Source organism: Chiloscyllium plagiosum, chromosome 30 (assembly GCF_004010195.1).
Source record: "Chiloscyllium plagiosum isolate BGI_BamShark_2017 chromosome 30, ASM401019v2, whole genome shotgun sequence".
Lineage (NCBI taxonomy): Eukaryota > Metazoa > Chordata > Chondrichthyes > Orectolobiformes > Hemiscylliidae > Chiloscyllium > Chiloscyllium plagiosum.
Genome location: NC_057739.1, coordinates 27,952,427 through 27,973,824, shown reverse-complemented (window position 1 = coordinate 27,973,824; position 21,398 = coordinate 27,952,427). Strand labels below are relative to the sequence as shown.

Here is a 21,398-nt window from a genome sequence, read left to right as displayed (position 1 = left end):
CTGTCTGTGTGGAGTTTGCACATTCTCCCCGTGTCTGCGTGGGTTTCCTCCGGGTGCTCTGGTTTCCTCCCACAATCCAAAGATGTGCAGGCCAGGTCAATTGGCCATGCTAAATTGCCTATAGTGTTAGGTGCATTAGTCAGAGGGAAGTGGGTCTGGGTGGGTTACTCTTTGGAGGGTTGGTGTGGCCTGGTTGGGCCGAAGGGCCTGTTTCCTCACTGGAGGGAATCTAATCTAATGCAATACAATTATTATTTTTTTGTATTATCCTAGGATGAAGTGTAATTATGTAGTAATGTGAACTGTAGTATATCAATAAGCATAGAGAGAGAGCTAAGAGCAGTAAGGAGGGAAATGAAAGGTCCTTAGTTGGTAGGATTAGGGAAAACCCTAAGGCTTTCTATAGGTATGTCAGGAATAAAAGAATGACTAGGGTAGGAATAGGTCCAGTCAAGGATAGCAGTGGGAAGTTGCGTGTGGAGGCTGAAGAGATTGGGGAGACACTGAATGAATACTTTTCGTCAGTATTCAATCAGGAACAGGACATTGTTGTCAATGTGAATACTGAGTCACAATTAAGTAGAATGGATGGCTTTGAGGTATGTAGAGAAGAGGTGTTGGAAATTCTGGAAAGGGTGAAAATAGATAAGTCCCCTGGGCCTGATGGCACTTATAATGCTGCGAATGTTAGGTTCTGTTCCTGGTATTCAGTTTATTTGCTTTAAATGGTCTTTGGGATAAAAATGCCTCTTTTCATCAACAAGAGGTTTCTGTGTGTGGAAAAAATGGCTTTGGGGGTTTTGCAAAAAGTGGTTAAGGCCAAGCTGCTGGAATTAGCAGGCAATTTGGAGTTGAAGCTGACCTCTTCCCTGAGGAAAGGTGAGTTAATTATAGCAATAATCCAGCAATTACATTTGCTGGAAGCGTCACCAGAATTTTTAGAGACGGCCAAAATTCAACTAAAAATAAAGCAACTTGAAAAAGAGGAAAACAGTAATGAATTACCCTAAAATGAAAAGTTCAGAAATGGACTGAGGAGATTTGGGAGGGGAAACGAAAAAAACTTGGGGGGAAGGGTTATGGAAAACCCAAAGGCGTTCTAAGCATACATGGGGAATAACAGAATGACCAGACAGAGGGTAGGGTTGAACAAGGATAGTGGAGAGAACTTGCGCCTGGAGATTGAAAAGTTAGGGCAGGTGTTAAATGAGGTTTTTGTTTTGCTTCAGTATTCACTCGACAGAGTGAGACCACCATGGACCAGTTTAATAGGCTTGAACAGGTTAATGTTAATTAACTCGATATGTTGGATTTTTTTGGAAGCAACAAGGCAGATAAGTCCCCAGGACAGGACCAAAGGTACTAAGGAAAGCAAATAATGAGAATGTTGCACTTCTGGCGATGATCTTTGTATCCTCACTCTCCACGGGCGTAGTACTAGATGACCGAGGGAAGGCGGATGTTATTTTTCTGTCCAAGAAAGCGAATACGAAAGTCCCCGGTAATTACAGACCAGTCAGTCGCACTTCTGCGATAAGCAATGTAAAGGAAAGGGTCCTGAGGGATGGAATTTATGACTATTGGGAAAAAGATAGTTTTATTAAAGATAGTAAGCATGGCTTTGCGAGGGGTAGTTCATGCCTCACAAGCCTTATTGAGTTCTTACAAGGGGGCATAGCTTTAAATTAAGGGGGGGTAGGTATAGGGCAGATGTTAGGGGTAGGTTCTTTACTCAGCGTGTCGTGAGTTCATGGAATGCCCTGCAGTAGCAGTGGTGGACTCTCCCTCATTATGGGCATTTAAGCGGGCATTGGATAGGCATATGGAGGATAGTGGGCTAGTGTAGGTTAGGTGGGCTTGGATCGGCGCAACATCGAGGGCCGAAGGGCCTGTACTGCACTGTATTCTTCTATGTTTTATGTTCTATGTTCTAATACTATATGCTCTGATCAATCAAGCTCTCCACTCTTCAGAATTTAATGAAAAATTAATTCTTCACTTTCAGAACATAGAACAGTACATAGAACCTTCCTCCAATTCTGTAAAAATTATGCCCTCAACCCCTCCACCCCCCCATGGTAGACAATTCCGCCAAAGACAAAGTCTCATTCTACACCTCTCACCATCTCATGTACACTTCTGTAAAGTCACCTCTCATCCTTCTTCACTCCAACGAAAACAGCCCTGGCTCCCTCAATTTTCCTTCATAAGATGTGCCCTGCAGTCCAGGAAGCATTCTGGTAAATCTCCTCTGTGCCCTCTCTAAAGCTTCCAAATCTTTCTGACAATGAGGCCACCAGAACTGAACACAATATTCCAAGTGTGGTCTGACCAGGGCTTTGAAGAGCTGCAGCAAAACTTCACGGCTCTTAAACTCAATCCCCCAGCTAATGAAAGCCAAAACACTCTTCTTAACAACCCTATCAACCTGGGTGATAACTTTGAGGGATCTATGGACATGGACACCATGATCCCTCTGTTCCTCCACACTGCCAAGAATCCTTCCTTTAACCCTGTATTCTGCATTCAAATTCAATCTTCCAAAGTGAATCATTTCACACTTTTCCAGGTTAAACTCCATCAGCCACTTTGCAGCCCATTTCTGCATCCTGTCAATGTCCCATTGCAACCTACAACAGCCCTCCACACTATCCACCACTCCACCAACCTTTGTGTCATCAGCAAACTTACTAACCCATTCTTCCACTTCCTCATCCAAGTCATTTATAAAAATCACAAAGAGCAGAGGTCCCAGAACAGATCCCTGCAGAGCCCCACTGATCACAGAGCTCCAAGCTGATTACTTTCCATCTGCTACTACCCCTCTGTCTTTGATGGGCCAGCCAATTCTGTATACGTATAGTCAAATTTCCCTGTCTCCCATGCCTACTTACTTTCTGAATGAGCCGACCATTCAGAAAATGGGGAAATTTATCAAACGCCTTGCTAAAATCCATGTTCACCACATCCACTGCTCTACCTTCATCAATGTGTTTTGTCACATCCTCAAAGAATTCAATCAGCTTTGTGATACATTATCTGCCCCTCACAAAGCCATGCTGACAATCTCTAATCAAACTATGGTATTTCAGAATCCTTTTGAATAATTTGCTCACCACAGATGTAAGACTGACTGGTCTGTAATTCCTAGAGTTATCCCTATTCCCTTTCTTTCCTTCCAAAGTATTCTGACTAATGCTTTTGACATGATTCCACTAGAACCTCTACCATTCAGTTATGTTAGCTATTGAATCATTTTTCAAACAAATCAGGAGGGGAGTTTTCAGTTCTTTTTATTCAGACCTCTTGTTTAGTTTGGTCATTCTGCAGCAACACCACATAACATATCGTTCAACTGGAGTTATTGTGAAGTGCTCAGCAGTGAGAGTCCTGTTATTACAATTTTGCTTCTACACCTTGGGATTGTGAGACAATTATGAACTGGTGTACATGACAAGAATCGTGTGTATATAGAACTCCTTCACGAGATATGTGATTCTGGTGAGTCTGTTTATATTGCCATTTATAAAGACACCAAAACGGTAGTCATTGGCTGCCTTCTTAGCCTCAGCAGTCTCTGCACAGCAACTGGCCAATTTACATGATTGTTTGTGGTTGGGATTAGGTGGAGTGCAGGACAAGAAACTACATTTGTCTATAAAATTAATAATTTTAATGCCTGTAACTGGCTATAAGAATTTATCCCTGCACATGTTTGTTTCTCTGAAGAATGAGCTGTTCTTCTGTTCCAGAGTTTGAAATCTCATCTGGGTTTTAGGTGCTTGAGTGTTTGATCTCCTGTTGACCAGCTACACACACGTATGTTGGAGTTTTCACCTTTATCCCACAAACCACAATAATTCAGTTCTCCGGGATAACCAATTGGATTTTCCTGTTTCACAGCTTACAGCAGCAAGTTAGGTGCTGCTGAAACATTTATTCGTGGAGCAGCATTGACCATCTATGTGGAGGTATCAACTTGTTGGATTATCTTATGCTGTTGGCTCAACCAAACCAAGTTCATTACATCATTTATTAATAGTGAAAAATATTTTTCTTTTGTAAAAACAAAGCTAATTAGAACTGTGAAGCAAAATATTGGAAATACTTTAAAAGTGGGTGGCAGCTATTTTTGAATAAAGAAAGAATGTTACCATTTCATGGTGGTGTTTTCCCAGTTGACCACTGTTGACACTTGGAGATATTTACCACTACAGCTGGTATGTAATACTGGGTAAGGATTGTTTGAGGTGGTTCACTGTCAACAGTTCACTTTTATCTTTGCTTTGCCTTAGGCCTTAAGCCTATCCAGTGATTAGTAGTAGAGGATACAATATTGCAGCGTGTCTACAGAACAAATACTGCCTGAAGATAATGAAGATTTATTGCATAATAGCAATAAGTATAATTACATCTGGTCAGACATGATTCTTTGGAGATTAGGGGTACAGGTACATTTGCTCCTTCCAAAAGCTAGAGTTCATTGTCTTCATCTACAGGCTATGTGACATCAATAGAATGGGTGGAGCTGATGTACTATGATTTTTAATTCCTTCAGAACCATTAACTTTCCTTCCAAACTTTTTTTCTCCATCGTTAATCCTCTGTAGTACTATTTTGCATTTACCACTACTTCTCCCCCTCAAGTGTCTGACTACTCAAATATGGGTGGTCTGGACAGTTAGTATTTTTCTCAGAATGTATTACCTTCATACTGAGAAGAATGGTAGGTCTCTTATTTGTATTGAGGACTGTTGACCTCTATTTTGATGTGAATGATATCTTTGCTGGATGACCTCATGCTTTGTAGTCAGTCCATTGCCTTAAATGGAGGACCCTTAATCATCTGACTTTCTTTCCTTAAAGATATCTTTATTTAAAGAAAAGTGTACTTTCTTCTTTGTAGTAGCCTGGATTTCTAGATCAGGTAACCATTTTCTAACTTTATTATGTAGTCTCTTTTTGTGGAATCTTGGATGTTATACCAAGCAGTTTCTTCATTTTGACTTTGTCTTGGAACCAAGTCTGTTGATCTGGCTCCAATGGAGTTATATGTGGCTTATTTCCTTGAGTTAGTGATCAAGCTGGATGGTGTGAGGTTCCTATTGTGATTGCCTGACTAGTGACTTGGATTTTTTCAGACTCTTGTCAAATGAAAGATTGTTGCTCTCTCAGTATTTGTCACTGGCATTGACTGCTGTTTTACAAGACAGAGGACTGAACATTTCTACCAGTTCTGAGAAATCTCAGGCTTACTGCATGTTCATGGTATTAGGCAGCTCTCTTTTGCCAACTTGTCATCTCATTTGATTCTCTCTTCTGTTGGGGTTAGTCAGAGTCAAGGAAACCAGTGATATGTTCTACTGATTACCCTTGACTGGTTGATCAGTAATGGTTTGTTTCTGGACCAATGTTTGGACAGCTGTTTATGGACCAGTGGTTCTCTGGGAAGTTGTTAACTTCCAACTCCTATGATGAAGTTCAGTCAAGACACACAAGCACATATAAAAATGAAGTTGGTTGATTGTGAACAATGTGCACATTTTTTAACACTATTGCGATGCATTGTAGCGTGACTTATGGCATTCCTATCTTTTACAATTTTATCACCTGCACCATGTCACCTCATTGTTGGTTGTAATTTTTGCTTCTTTACTCACGGCAACTGGTTTATAGAGTGATAGTCATAGAGTTGTACAGCACAGAAACAGACCCTTCGGTCCAACTTGTCCATGCTGACCAGATATCCCAATCCAATCTCGTCCCACCTGCCAGCATCCGGCCCATATCCCTCCAAACCCTTCCTATTCATATACCCATCCAAATGCCTTTTAAATGTTGCAATTGTACTAGCCTCCACCATTTCCTTTGGCAGCTCATTCCATACATGTATCACTCTCTGCGTGAAAACTTAGCCCCTTAGGCCTCTTTTATATCTTTCCCCTCTCACTCTAAACCTATGCCCTCTAGTTCTGGACTCCCCCACCCCAGGGAAAAGACTTTGTCTATTTATCCTACCCATGCCCCTCATGGTTTTATAAACCTCTACAAGGTCACCCCTCAGCCTCTGATGCTCTAGGGAAAACAGCCCCAGCATGTTCACCACTCCCTATAGCTCAAATCCTCCAACCCTGGCAACATCCTTGTAAATCTTTTCTGAACCCTTTCAAGTTTCACAACATCATTTGGATTGGAAGGAGACCAGAATTACATGCACTATTCCAAAAGTGGCCTAACCAATGTCCTATACAGCTGCAACATGACCTCACAACTCCTGTACTCAGTACTCTGGTATGCTTTCCTTTATTTGTCAAACTCCTTCTTCACTATCCTTCTCCCTGTGACTCTAGTTTCAAGGAGCTATGAACTGCACTCCAAAGTCTCTTTGTTCAGCAACACTCCCTAGGACCTTACCATTAAATGTACAAGTTCTGCTAAGATTTGCTTTCCCAAAATGCAGCACCTCGCATTTATCTACATTAAACTCCATCTGCCACTCCTCAGCCCATTGGCCCATCTGATCAATATCCCGTAGCCTCTGAGGTAGCCTCCTTCACTGTTCAATATACCTCCAACTTTGGTGTCATCTACAAACTAATTAATTGTACCTCTTATGCTTACATCCAAATCATTTATATAAGTGATGAATAGTAGTGGAAGCAGCACCGATCCTTGTGGCACTCCACTGGTCACAGGCCTCCAGTCTGAAAAACAACCCCCCCACCATCACCCTCTGTCTTCTACCTTATGAGCCAGTTCTGTATTCAAATGGCTAGTTCTCCCTGTATTCCATGAGATCTAACATTGCTAACCAGTCTCCCATGGGGAACCTTGTCGAAGTCCATATAGATCATGTCTACGGCTCTGCCCTCATCAATCCTCTTTGTGACCTCTTCAAAAAATTCAATCAAGTTTGTGAGACATGATTTCCCACGCACAAAGCCATGTTGACTATCACTAATCAGTCCTTGTCTTTCCAAATACATGTATATTCTGTCCCTCAGGATTCCTTCTAACAACTTGCCCACCACTGATATCAGACTCACTGGTCTATACTTCTCTGGTTTGTCCTTACCACCTTTCTTAAACAGTGGCACCACATTAGCCAACCTCCAGTCTTTCAGGACCTCACCTGTGACTATCGATGATACAAATATCTCAGCAAGAGACCCAGCAATCACTTCTCTAGCTTCCCAGAGTTCTTGGGTATGCCTGATCAGGTCCTGGGGATTTATCCACTTTTATGCATTTCAAGACATCCAGCACTTCCTCCTCTGTAATATGGCATTTTTCAAGATGTCACTATCTATTTCCCTACATTCTATATCTTCCATGTCCTTTTCCACAGTAAACATTGATGCAAAATACCCAGTCAATATCTCCCCTACCTCCCATGGCTCTCCCTAGTTATCCTTTTGTCCTTAATGTATTTGTAAAAACCATTTGGATTTTCCTTACCTCTATTTGCCAAAACTATCTCTCTTTGCCCTCCTGATTTCTCTCAAGTATACTTCTACTGCCTCTATACTTGAGTAAGGATTCACTCGATCTATCCTGTCTGTACCTGATATATGCTTCCTTCTTCTTAAATAAACCCTCAATTTCTTTAGTATCCAGCATTCCATGTACTTATCAGCCTTTCCTTTCACCCTAACAGTAATATACTTTCTCTGGATTCTCGTTATCTCATTTCTGAAGGCTTCCCATTTTCCAGCCATCCCTTTACCTGCGAACATCTGCCCCCAATCAGCTTTTGAAAGTTCTTGCCTAATACCGTCAAAATTAGCCATCCTCCAATTTAGATCAATTTTAGATCTGGTGTATCCTTTTCCATCACGGTTTTAAAACTATTAGAATTATGATTGCTGGCCCCAAAGTGCTTCCCCACTGACACCTCAGTCACCTGCCCTGCCTTATTTCCCAAGAGTAGGTCAAGTTTTGCACCTTCTCTAGTAGGTACATCCACACTCTGAATCAGAAAATGTTCTTGTACACACTTAACAAATTCCTCTCCATCTAAACCCTTAACACTATGGCAGTCCCAGTCTATGTTTGGTAAGTTAAAATCCCCTACCATAGACTATTAGGGGGTCTATAATACAATCCCAATAAGGTAATCATCCCTTTCTTATTTCTCAGTTCAAATGAAATAACTTCTCTGGATGCATTTCCAGGAATATCCTCCCTCAGTACAGCTGTAATGCTATCCCTTATCAAAAACGCGATTTCCCCTCCTGTCTTGCCTCCCTTTTGTCCTTCCAGTAGCATTTGTGTTCTGTCCATCCCTGAGCCACATTTCTGTAATTGCTATGATATCCCAGTCCCACGTTCCTAACCATGCCCTGAGATCGTCTGCCTTCTCTGTTAGGCCTCGTGCATTGAAATAAATGCAGTTTAATTTATCAGTCCTACCTTGTTCTCAGGCCTGTCCCTGCCTACCCTGATTGTTTGACTCGCTTCTTTTCTCAACTGCACCAGTCTCAGATTGATCCCTTTCCTCACGGTCTCCCTGGGTCCCACCCCCACCCCCCACCTTAATAATTTAAATCCTCCCAAACAGCTCTAGAAACTCTCCCTGCCGGTATATTAGTCCCCTTCCAATTCAGGTGCAATCTGTCCTTGTACAGGTCACTTCTACTGGAAGAGATTTCAGTGATCCAAAAATGTGAATCCTTCTCCCATACACCAGCTCCTCAGCCATGCATTCATCTGCTCAATCTTCCTATTCTACCCTCACTCGCTCGCAGCACCGGGAGTAATCCAGCCATTACTACTCTCGAGGACCTCCTTTTTAAATTCCTGCCAATCCTCTATATTCTCCCTTCATAATGTCATCCTTTTCCCTTCCTATGTCATTGGTTCCAATGTGTACAATGACCTCCTGCTGGCCCTTCTCCACCTGGAGAATGTTTTGCACCCTCTCTGAGACATCCTTGACCCTGGCACCAGGGAAGTAACACACCATTCTGATTTTTCGCTGCTGGCCACAGAACTGTCGATATGTGTCTCAGACTAGAGAGTCCCCCAACACCATTGATCTGTTGGAACCCAACGTACCCCACGTTACGTTAGAGCCAGTCTCGATACTAGAAACTTGGCTTTTCATGCTACATTCCCCTGAGAATCCATCACCCCCTACATTTTCCAAAACAGCATACCTGTTTGAAATGGTAATAGCCACAGAAGACTGCTGCATAACCTGCCTACCTCTCTTAGCTTTTCTGGAGTTAATCCATCTATGTAACTGTATCTGCAACTTTTCTCCCTTCCTATAACTGCCATCCATCACACCCCCTTGCTCTTGTAAATTCCGCATTGCCTCTAACTGTGTCTCCAACCGATTCATTCAACGTGATAGGATTCGCAACCAATGGCATTTAATCCTCAGTAACACGTAAACTCTCCCTAAACTCCTATATCTGGCAAGAAATGTATATCACTCTACTAAAACCCATTTTGCTTCTTTCAATCTACAGACCCAGAAATTAGGTCTTATTCCTCTATCTGTCTTATTCCTTTACAAAACATTGCTGCAGGCTAATTTAATACTTATGGCTTATGTTTTTAAGTTTAATCAAGAGATATATCTCAATAAAACATATAATCAAGAAAGAACCCACTCTACTCACTACTGCAGACTTACTGTAAGGCCACATTTAAAACTATTCACTTATTTGTTTCTGTGCTGTGACCTCTCCCAAACAGGCTCTTCCAAGATCAGTTATAGATTTCACTGTTTGTTAATTTTTCCAGACGCATACATAAATTCAAGCAGTAAAGGCAGTAACTGCGCAGGTTCACTGCTGTGTCAGGGAGCTGAATGGGCCTCTGTTCCTTCCTCCCTTCCCTTCCCTTCCCTTCCTTTTTTTTCCTTCTTACTTCCCTTTTTTTTCTTCCTTCCTTCCTTTTTTCTCCTCTACGGAGAACTATGCTCAACCTTTCATGTGTGGGTGGTGCAAAGTCTGACTGTTCACAATTCTAAAGGCCTATTCTTTTTCTTGCATGCCTCACATGGGTGTGAAGTATTCTGATAGATCCGATCACAATATGGTTATACTAGCTGTTACTGTAATGCAATGAAAGTGCAGAGAAATGGAGGAGGAACAGATATGCTAGCTAGCTGTATTTTTCCCCTCATCTCTGGGGCAGAAGTGACTTCTGGAACCAGAAGTTAATGCATCGGCATTAATTCATTGGTGTATGTATTGTGTGCGCATGACCTCTGACTGCAAGGCGACACAGCTGAGAGGGAATGCTGCCAGTCAGCACAGAACCAGCAGCAACCACCAACATATGCTGAATATTTTCCACATGAAGATGGCACAGCTGAAGGTCCCCTCAGGATTCATTGGATGACTAAAGTCTATCATCTTCAATGCTATTTCCTCTAGGTGAGGAAGACACTGTGTCCTCACAAGCTGAGGATGTTTTGGGACATTGTGACATAGAATGGGTGGCCATCCAATCCTGAGGGTGGCTGTCAAGGTAATAGCTGTGCTAAAGTTTTATGCAACTACTTGCTTACAAGGAGCTACCGAGGAGATGTCTCAGATCTCTCAATCATCCTTCCACAAGTGTATCAAGGCTATGACTGTATTTTGTAACCAATCACATTGCTTCATCTTGTTTCCCTGTGACTAGGTCAATGTTGCAGCCTGGGCAGTGGACTTCCTGGATAAATGGCTTAGCCAGGTTCAGATTATAGTAGACTGTACAGCCATTGCTTTGGCAGCACCACATAACGCTGCTGAGTTCATGAAAAGAAAAGGGCTTCTTCCCATTAAGCCATGCAAGCCATCTGTGATCAATGGTATCGCATCTTGGACGTCTGCACCAAGTACCCTGGAGATACTATGGTTCGTAGATCCTTGAGAATTCTCACGCTGCTGGTTCATATCAAGGGCGATTTGCTTTACAAAGATGGTTACTAGGAGACCATGGCTGCCTTCTGCATTCATGGCTACTGAACCCACGAAACACTCCCCTGACTGAGGCAGAACTACATTGCTGTCCATTCTTCGACCAGAGCGTTAATAGAGTACGTGATGTGTCTCCTGAAGGGGTTCCGATGCTCTGATCAGTTTGGAGTGTCCTTGCAGTGCACTCGAATAGAATGTGCAGTATTAACCTAGTGTGCTATGCTCTGAACAACTGGACCAGGGAAAGAGGAAATGTGTTGGATGCTGAAACTGGGAGAGCGGCAGCAGTTTTCTCAGAAGGAAGATAAGGACATGAAGCAGGAGGAACATCACCCTCTGCATGAGAGAGTGCAACAGGGTTAAACAGTAGAAATCAGATAGGACTTAATTGACACCTTATTCCAATAGATAAGAACTGTGTGCAATGATCACACTTTTGATTGTAAATTTGTTGATGCTCACAAAGCAAGCAGTTCTTTTCTGTTCCCAGAGGCAAATGTAGCTGCTGTTCATTTGTTTTTTTTTTCACTTTTGCTGTTATTGAACAAAAGTGAGCATGTTGAACTATTTGAAACCTTTCCTGTATGTGATAGTCACACATTGTTCTTTGTTCAATGTGAAGACACTGGCCAACAATGGGCTTTGGGGAAAAAGTAGCACTCACTTAGACAGGATTAGCCTTAGAGAGGCTAAGGACAGGTAATCTGTGTGTCTTGGTTCTTAAGTAGCAATGGTTGTAAGAATGTGCAATGAATGCCATCAATGCTTCCTGAAAAGTGTTAATTTGTGATTGCCCTTCAAATGCTCAATGAAGTGCACCGCCACACTGCTAGTGTGTGATTGGGTATACGGCAGGACTTCAAAGCTTGTGCTGTGCCAAGAATGCTGGGATATGCTGGCAGAGGAATGTACTTTGCCTACGGCGAGTGGGAGAATACAACAAGTAGAGTTCCATAGGGATGTATTGTGTAGATAATCAGGCGCCTTTGGGAAGATGATGTTAGATAACTTGTTAGGCCTCGCAGAGAGAACCATTCCATGTAACATGTCCAAATTGATTTAGCTATTTTCTAGTAAAATTTCTCCTTGGCTTCAATCTCTATGCATATGTAAGTAGGTAATTCAGCCTGGTAGCATCATCTTGGGTTTTTAAATGAATTTTAGAGATCATTTTAGTTGAACTTGCTTAGTAATTTTTTCCAATGAAAAGCACCTGTTTCTTACCTATGAGCAGTCCCCTGGGCCGTTTTTTGATCAATGTTCAAACCAAACTCACTTTCATTGGAACTAGAAATATAATTTTATTTCAATACTAGACTATTGGGAAGTGGAATGCTGTTTCCATTGTGTAAGATGATCAGAGGATTAGATAGGGTGGACAGCGAGAGCCTTTTTCCTCTGGTGATGGCTAGCACGAGGGGAGATAGCTTTAAATTGAGGGGTGATAGATGTCAGAGGTAGGTTCTTTACTCAGAGTAGTAAGGGTGTGAAATGCCCTGCCTGTAGCAGTAGTAGACTCACCAACATTAAGGGCATTTAAATGGTTATTGGATAAACATATGGATAATAATAAAATAGCGTAGGTTAGATGAGCTTCAGATTGGTTTCACAGGTCGCAATAATAACGGCTGAAGGGTCCAAACTGCGCTGTAATGTTCAATGTTCTAAGTATTTGGCAGCCCCAAATCTTTTCAGTGATTTATAATAGTTATTTGCTTACTATAATGCAACATCCAAAGCAAAATTATGACTAAGCAGCTGATAACCAAATAGACAGTTATATAGCCTCAGTCTCTTTGTCTCTCAGTTCAAAGATAGTCTGGAAAACATTAAGAATATGGCACCAGGAGATGACCACCAGCCCTTTGAGCATGCTCCACCATTCATAATGATCATGGCTGATCTCAGGCTATCGCTTCCCCGCCTATGGCAGCCTTAAATTTCAAAAATTTGCAGTCTGTTGTGCGAACCCCCCAATCAGTCTTTATCCTAAAATTGTGCCCCCTTGTTCTAACTTCTCCAGCCAGGGGAGAGAATGGCTTGGTATCTGCCTGGTCAAACCCATTCTGATCCCAAATGTTTCAATGAGATTACCTCTCATTCTTCTCTGATAAATATAAATGAACTTTGGCACTAAAAATTAATAAAGGTGGAATCACATTCTTAAGTGAGGTTTTTTTGCTTCATTTTAATCATGCCTCAATTTTTCAGTCCTTTTTGCTCTCTCTGCACCTATTTTGACATTAAATTCACCCATTCAACTTTACCCTATCTTTGTACTGTTAATTTTTCAATCCTTTAGTCTAATTGGATAAGAACATAGTTACTTTATTCCGCTCCCAGATGTATTGTTTCCCTTGCTATGCCATTATCAGCTTAGTTTGAGTAAGACTCCACAAAAAAAAATTATAAACCTTTGGTGTACAAAGGCAGGCCTTGGAAAACCTCAATTAAAAAGGCAGACATGTTGACCGTGAAACAAAGTAAGTTTGTAATTAGATTAGTAATATCTGCAATATGTTGGACAACTGACAGGCACCATTGTCTTGAATGTGGCATTTGAAGTAAATTCCTCTTCCTTTTTTTGTGTGTTGACAGATCAAGCATTCCTTCAGTTTTTTGGTGATGATTTTCTTCGATTATTGTTGACCCGGTTTGTTCTCTGCTCTGCAACCATGAGACTTCACAAAATGTTTAGGGTAAGATTCTCACCTTTTCATTTACATCAGCAGTAAAGCAGTAAATAACATAAAAGTCTTTAGTTTGGACTCAGTAAGATGTATACCATCTCCCTGCTGGATAGTCTTCAGTTTTCTATGAATCATAAAGCAGAATCAGGAATTGCTCTATGTTCTTTATAAAAGTAATGATGACAGGGTAGATATGAAAAGTATACCAAACCAATGGAATCACACCCAGCATGAGTTGGTGATTTTCAGAGTTGGTGATTTTCAGACTAAATCAAGAACTGCAAAGGATCTCTTATGAGGAGGAGGCTGTTTCTGATTTTGGTGTAGATTTGATCAAGGTTATATATGTTATCAGGTACAGAAAGCAAAAGAACTGCAGATGTTGGATAGCTGAAACAATACAGAAAATGCTGGAAATACTTAGTAGAGCAAGCAGTCTAAGAAGAAAACAGACCAGTAAACATTTTGTGTGGATCCTTGAAGGTTTTGCTGATAAACAGTATTTGAAAGGAACATAAAAAAGGGAAGAGGAGGGAAAGCACATCTTATACAAGAAATAAACTAAATTATCTTCACAGTACGTATCTGGAAACAAGACTTGGTTAAATGACAGAATTGATATTGGCACAAGGCAATAGAAGGCTTCATGAGAGAAATCAAGTAAAGAAATACTGATACTCTTTGGAAGTTGAAACAGATGGTGAGGAGGAGATGGGTGGAGAAGCAGGTAAAAAGGCAACATTGGCAAATAGACACCAGTAGTTCAGAGAAATCAAAACAAGTCAGCAAAAATGGTGCAGGCTAACTGGCAGTAAAAGCTTCCGGTATAGGGTCCCCCAAAACAAATCTATTCCTTTCATCCATCCCCACGAACAGTGCTGCCAGATCAATCCCAAATCACCATCATTTCTTTTGTTTGGGGGGGGAATTGAGTTAAGCCTAGGGCTACTAAAATCAGTGTGAAAGCCAACAACCCTGAAAAATATAATGCTGTTCCTAAAGTTTGCATTGAGTTTCACTAAAATCAAGTAAAATGCTGATGATCAAGAAGTCAGACTAGAAATAGATTGAGAATTCAAGTAGCAAATGACAGGGAATTTAGGATTACACAGGACAGAACAGGTACTTGACAGTGATTTACATAATCTGAATTTTGTCTGCCTATTGTTGCAAGGCTAAGCTGTGGGAAGAGTATATAATATGCTAGGTCGAAGAAAGAACTCCAATGTCTACCTTAATGTTTTAAATTCTGGTTTGGGAGGTGGTAAATAAGCAGGTGGATAATTCTGGATTTACCACTGTAATTTTTGACAGAATAACAGGAGTAATAAAATACTTATTTAGTGTTTTACTAATTATTTTGTATTTACCTATTCCAGATTCCTCATATAACACAAAGTATTGTGAGTTTTATGCATTTTCTTAGGTGCTTCTCTTTATGTTACATATTGTGCAGCAGCTAGCTAGGTGGGTGAGGAGAAAAAACCATACTACTCGATCATTGCCAGTACTACTTTGTGGCTGTTCTTCTCATTTGGGTAAGGCCGAATGTTGAAAGAGAAAGGATCTGATGTCAACAACATACTTTTCCTTAAATCAGTGAAGGGAATGGGACCTTTTGTTAAGAATTATATATTTGTGTTCGAGAACCAGGGGTTACCATCTAATGATATCGGGTAGACCACTTAGAACTTGGATGAGAAATTTCTCCACCTTGAGTGGTGAGTTTGTGGTATTCTCAGCCAGAAAGCAGTTGAGTCCAAAACATCGAATGTTTTCAAGAAAGAATTAGATATAGTTCTTGGGGATAAATGGATTAAAGGTTATAGGGAAATAGTGGGAACAAGGTTCTAAACTGGATCATCAGCATGATCATATTGAATCACAAGAAGGTCTGAAGCACCAAATGGCCTATCCATGTTCCTATTTTCTATGTTTCTATAATTGTGCTCTGACTTGACCCTCTATTGTTTATTAGTCCATCCACCAAATTTTTGAGGAGAAAGTGAGGTCTGCAAATGCTGGAGATCAGAGCTGAAAATGTGTTGCTGGAAAAGCGCAGCAGGTCAGGCAGCATCCAGGGAACAGGAGAATCGACGTTTCGGGCATAAGCCCGNCCTGTTCCCTGGATGCTGCCTGACCTGCTGCGCTTTTCCAGCAACACATTTTCAGCATCCACCAAATTTACCATTTGACGATAAAGTTGTATATTTAGATACATAATTCTCTTATCTCCTTTAGCACCAAAGTTTATCTGCCTCTCCTTTGTTTTTCAGTGTCACTCCAAATATGATTGTTATTTACATGAGAAATGAATTTTATTTGGTGTAACTCAAACTTTTTCATAATTGTAAACCTTCTACTTGCATTAAATGTGATGGATTAGTGCATCAATCAGTATTAATATAACTCCCACTTCCGCTAGTAATGGGATTACTTAAACACTTTTTATATCGTCGACAAGATGCTCTGCAACAACTCACCAAGACTTCTTTCAAAAATGTGACCCATACCATCTAAAAGGACAAGGGCATTAGGTGGATACCTCAGAATCTTAAACTATGATTAAGATAAAACATATTTCTAGTTTATATCATAACCCTTCATTTTAGAACATCTGTTCTGCCAGAGGATGAAAGGGTTCTTTGTAAATTGGTGTTGACTCCTCCCCCAAATCTTTTTCCATCAATTGCATGCATATCCAATTGGATTGGTTCTTTGTCTTGAATTATTTTCTCTCCATGATTAATTTGAACCATGATAGTTTTCTGTATGTGGCTGTTCACCTATATTTTTGATATATTTTCAAATCCCAGTTTTGGTTGTGAAAGCCATTAGTATGTCAATCAACTTGCAGTATTTGTTATCTTAAATATATTACATATGTGGAAAGACCATATTGCAAAATTAACTATTTATTTTCTTCTGTTTCCAATTCCAATAAAAGGAAACTCGGAATTACCCAGAAACCTATCCACAGTTGCAGAAAGAAGATAGTGTGGAGAATCCTGCACTCCAGAATCACATTCTAGAACTGGCTTCCATGCTGGATGTTAGAAGCCTTTTCCTGGAAAAGACCACTGCTGAATATTAAGTGCAAAGCTGAAAAATAAATTTAACAATTTCTCTGAAGTCATTGATTCTGAAGAAGATATTTTTCTTTGCATCTACCGATTTGGATAATTGAAACATTGTTATTCAAGCAGAATTATTTTCGATCAAACAAATTCTCAAAGACTGATGTATTTGGCACAATTATTTTCTGTAATTATGTGTTCCATGGTCAGTGTACTAAGTGTATTGTGAAAACAAAACATTAACACAGTAAGATACAATTTTAAAAATGATTTTTAAACAAAACATAGCTAAACAGGGCATTTACTACAAAAGCAATAGGAGCTTTTTGACTGGTTCATTTATCCATCCTATGTTATGGTTAAACTCTAGATGTCAATAGGGTTTTGAGTGTTTTATAAGTTACTCCTGGCAGTAATACATGGAAGAAAAATTTAACTATTGCCCATGATGTTTTGTTTCATTTTGAGTTATAATTAAACATATGTGCTAGTTGTTGTCTTATTAGCAAACCCTTTAATGATAACTTTGAGGATACTTAAGAGAAACCAATAGTCCAGTTATTTGACTTTTACTGCAATTATATACATGTCCTGGAAAACACTGTATATAGTGGTATAAATCATCTGACATTCCCATACTGCACTGTGACAGTCGAGCATGCATGGATGATGACTGAGAATGAAGGCTACCAGGAGACATTCAAGGCAGAGCCTAGTAGACTTAAGGTACGTTTACATGTGTATATCTGTATGTTGTTTTACAATATTGGAATTGCATCAAAGCAAAGTGGCATTATATCTGATCGCTTCCAATGCAATCTGATATGTTCCATTAAATACACTTGAGTATGAAATAATTGAAGTTACATTTTTTAATTAAGCCTCATTTTGAGGAAATAAAGATATCCTTAATTATACTGCATCTACGTATCTTCCCTCTTTGAAAGAGGAACTATTTTGTTGATAAAATTGCTAGTAGCTATAATTTAATGTTTCATTGTTCCTGAACAACTGGTAGAAATGAGAAGTTAGTGTTCTCAAGACAAACCATGACCGATCACACATCTTATGGTTACTAGTATTGTGTTGCACAACTAATTTTAGTTCAGCCATAAGACGCTGCTATGTTTTTATACATGGATACTTGAAATAAGCCAGTTTCATGTGTAAAGCTTTGGTATTCGTACCTTTGCCAAATATACTTTGTTTATTTTACTTAATATTACGATACAATCTTTTCTGTTTTGATCCATTCATGACAAGTATCATGACTATTAAAGATACATTTTCTGCCTGTTATGTCATTGTTTTGCACCATGTCATCTTTGTTCCAAGGTGTTTTAGGAGTGCTTTTTGACTTGTGCAAAAATTTCACTTCAGTTCCATGAAGTCATCAAGTAGATCTGATTTGACTTACATTATTGGTCTAATCTTCTGTAATTTGAACTTGTATCCCTTTATTAAAATCTGAATGCGTTTGAGCTAAAATACAGTTTTATGATATGTAAAACAAGAAGGCAGCTTAATAAAATGTTAAAGGCTTTATTGGCCAGATGGCAAAAGAGGACATTGTAGTACTGAAAATTTTACTTCCAAAGTTCTAAAGGCCAATAATTACCATGTAAATAATTACAATTACAAAGCTGTTTAAAGATTTTTTAAATGGAGAAACTTCTGTGAATCACGTTGTATTCACTTAATGCAGCCCAACTCCTTTGCTGCAACTTTTCAAAAGGTTGTTAAGCATGTTATTAGATTTAAATGTGATCTTTTGTTACTATCGTAAAGCAAAAAAGTGAAAAGATGAAAGCAGAATTCTATACTTTTAGTTATATTAAGGGAAACAGATGGCGCACACTGGAGAAAATGTTCTCACTGTCCGCACACTATAATGCGTCTTGTGATTAACATAACTGTTGTATGTACATTTTGATTTTTACTGTGTTCGTAATGTGTATTACCTTCTACCTTATCAATGAAAGTCAATAAAAAAACGTAAAGCAATATTGATTCTTCTGTATAGTGCTAAATAACACATCTGTCTACATTTTTACTGATGAAATGTTGAGCATCAAAGGCATTATGCTTTTATTTAAACAGCCTATTTAATTTCAGGAGTTCCATGAAAGCTGTATGGTTAATTTGTTGATCTGATAATTCATGTATGAAGAAGGGCCTCAGTGGCAAACAACTTCAAAGCCGAAATGTTATTCTAACTACAATAATTTCTTTCTGCTGGAAAGGTATTTTTTGTACTATTCTTAGTTAATAGCAATTTATCACTAGTTCTATATTTTACAGATGATATCAGTTTTGGATTTTATTTTAATCATTATACGTGCATGTGTATTGACATTGCTGAAGAGAAGCAATAAAAGAGCCCTTATCCAAATCAGGACTTACTTTCTGGCCTCCTAGAGACAATCGGAAAAGTTCATAATTTTTACTTCAGTTTATTATGATGACCTTATTTCTTAGAACTTTATTTAATGCTGCCTTGAAGATCAACAAGGGGTTGGTCTCCGTGCTGATCTCGAGAATGTAATTCCACTGTTTTTTCACACTCAACAATAATAAAACTTACAATCAAACTCATTCCCTGATTTTTTTCAAAGTTGAATACCTGTCAGCCAGTATATTGCATTTTTCCTCAATAATGTAACTGAGACTAGGAGTCCACTCTTTTGGCATTCTACACAAAATTCTCATCATAGTACAGCAATGTGCAGTATTTGTGTGTGTGACAGATACTCCAGTGCTTCTCCTCAATACATGTTTAGCCCTTTCACTGTAAGAATCTTTTCTATGAAATTAATGATAGAGTAGATTGAGAATATATATTAACAAAAAACAATGTTTTGATACAAATCTTTTATAGACTGAAGATCACAAGAACCATTAACTTGTATTCTGCAGTTGTGATTCTCAGCATTTACCATCCTCTGAAACGGACAGCAAACTCTGGTGTCCAAAATACAAAATCAAACATAGAAAATCCAGAAGATGCTGTAAGTGTTTCTAAGTTTCCCTATAGGATCCACTATTGAAGCTTCCCAAACTGCAGTCATGTGAGAATGGCTACACTGACAAGAATACTCCCTTTTACACTTACTGTTTCATTATAAAACCTTTTTAAAAAGTTGCATTATGATGAGATTTTAATAGCATATAGGAGCATAATTACTATTGAACAGTCTACTGGCCATGAAAAAGAATAAAAATAATAATATATATAAAATTTATTAATATTATTTTTTCCATTAAGATTGAATTTTTACTTTTTTGAAAAAAACTAAATAATTCAGCTGTTACCTTAGTCCCATGCATATGCCCCAATCATTTATTTTGCTTTTGTAATTTTAAATCAAAAATTAATTAATTCTATGATTTTTACTTCCTGCTTTGCTCTCTGAGAAAACTTCAGTATGATTGCTTGATTACAATGCTTGGTGATGGCATGTTTGCTGGATACTTAGAGATCCTTTTGACATTGTTAGAATCAAACCAATGTCAGTAGATGGAAAATCCATATCATAGTGTGGTTGGATCTTTTTCAACAGCTCTCTGAGGTCAATTTTAACACTTACCATGAAATTGGGTAATAAGGTGAGAGGAATGACCCCTTTTTATGCAGAATTAATTGGAGACATTGGTCAAAATAATTCAGAACTCTCTAGATTTTGAGAGAGTTCAGGCAGATTGGAAAGCCACTAATGTGACGCCTCCACTCAAGAAGGGAGAGATACAGAAATTATACACCAGTTAACCTGGCGTCTGTTGTTGGGAAAATTAAAAGGAAGAAATAATGGGACATTTAGAAAAATCTTAATGGAATCAAACAGAGTCAATAATGGTTAATCTTTAGTTCATTTTAGAAATTATGTAATTGAAATGGGGGGGAGGGGGGGTGTTCCAGGACTGAAAGTTATAACTATGAAGAAAGATTGGATTATGTGGGATTATTTTCCTCCGATCTGAGGAAGCTTATGGGAAAATTCGATGCATGCACAAAATTGCAAGGGCTAAGAACAGAGTAGATGAGAAGAACCTATTAATATTAGCATAGAGGTCAGTGATTAGGGAGCACAGTGATTTAGAAGAAAGATTAGAGTGGATATTAACATTTTTCACCCAGTGGATAGGTGGGATTTGGAACACAATGCCAGAAATATCAGTGGAGGCAGAAGCCCTGTTCATCAACATGATAATGTAATTCTGAAGTTCTACACTGAGCTCCTTTCAGTTTATAATTCTCCCAAGGTTTTTCTATTGAAATTGTCCCCTGCAAACCAAGATCTAGACCATCTATATAGATAAGGAAAAGCAAGGATCCCAATAACAACACCCAGGGAACTCCACTAAAAACCTTATTCCAACTTGAAAAATATCAGTTCCTCTGTTTCCTACAGTCAGCCAATTTTGCTATCTGTTTTCTTCCATGACCCATAACTTTCCTCAAGTCTGTGCTTTGCATTGTATCAAATTTCTATTGGAAATTCATTTATACACTAAACAGTCTTGCCCTTATCAACCCCCGCTTGTTGCTGTTTGGAAAAAATACTCCCACAAATTTGACACAATATTCCCTTAACATGTCCTTGCCAACTCTTCCAAACCAACCCACATTTTTCCATAAGACTATTAATTCATTGCTGAATAATTGTTTCTAGATGCATTCCCATCTTTGAAGTTAACTGACTGGTCTACAATTG

The 21,398-nt window shown here is 39.1% G+C and overlaps 1 protein-coding gene across 1 annotated transcript in view; it reads left to right on the top strand.

The window, feature by feature from the left end:
- Positions 1–17,127, top strand: part of scai (suppressor of cancer cell invasion) — a 192,397-nt gene extending 175,270 nt beyond the window's left edge. Inside the window, exons 17-18 of the mRNA XM_043720180.1 lie at positions 13,518–13,618; positions 16,557–17,127. Coding sequence (XP_043576115.1) covers positions 13,518–13,618; positions 16,557–16,703 — 248 coding nt within the window. The 3' untranslated portion in view covers positions 16,704–17,127. The remainder of the gene's footprint in view (positions 1–13,517; positions 13,619–16,556) is intronic.
- The last annotated feature ends 4,271 nt before the right edge of the window (positions 17,128–21,398 follow it).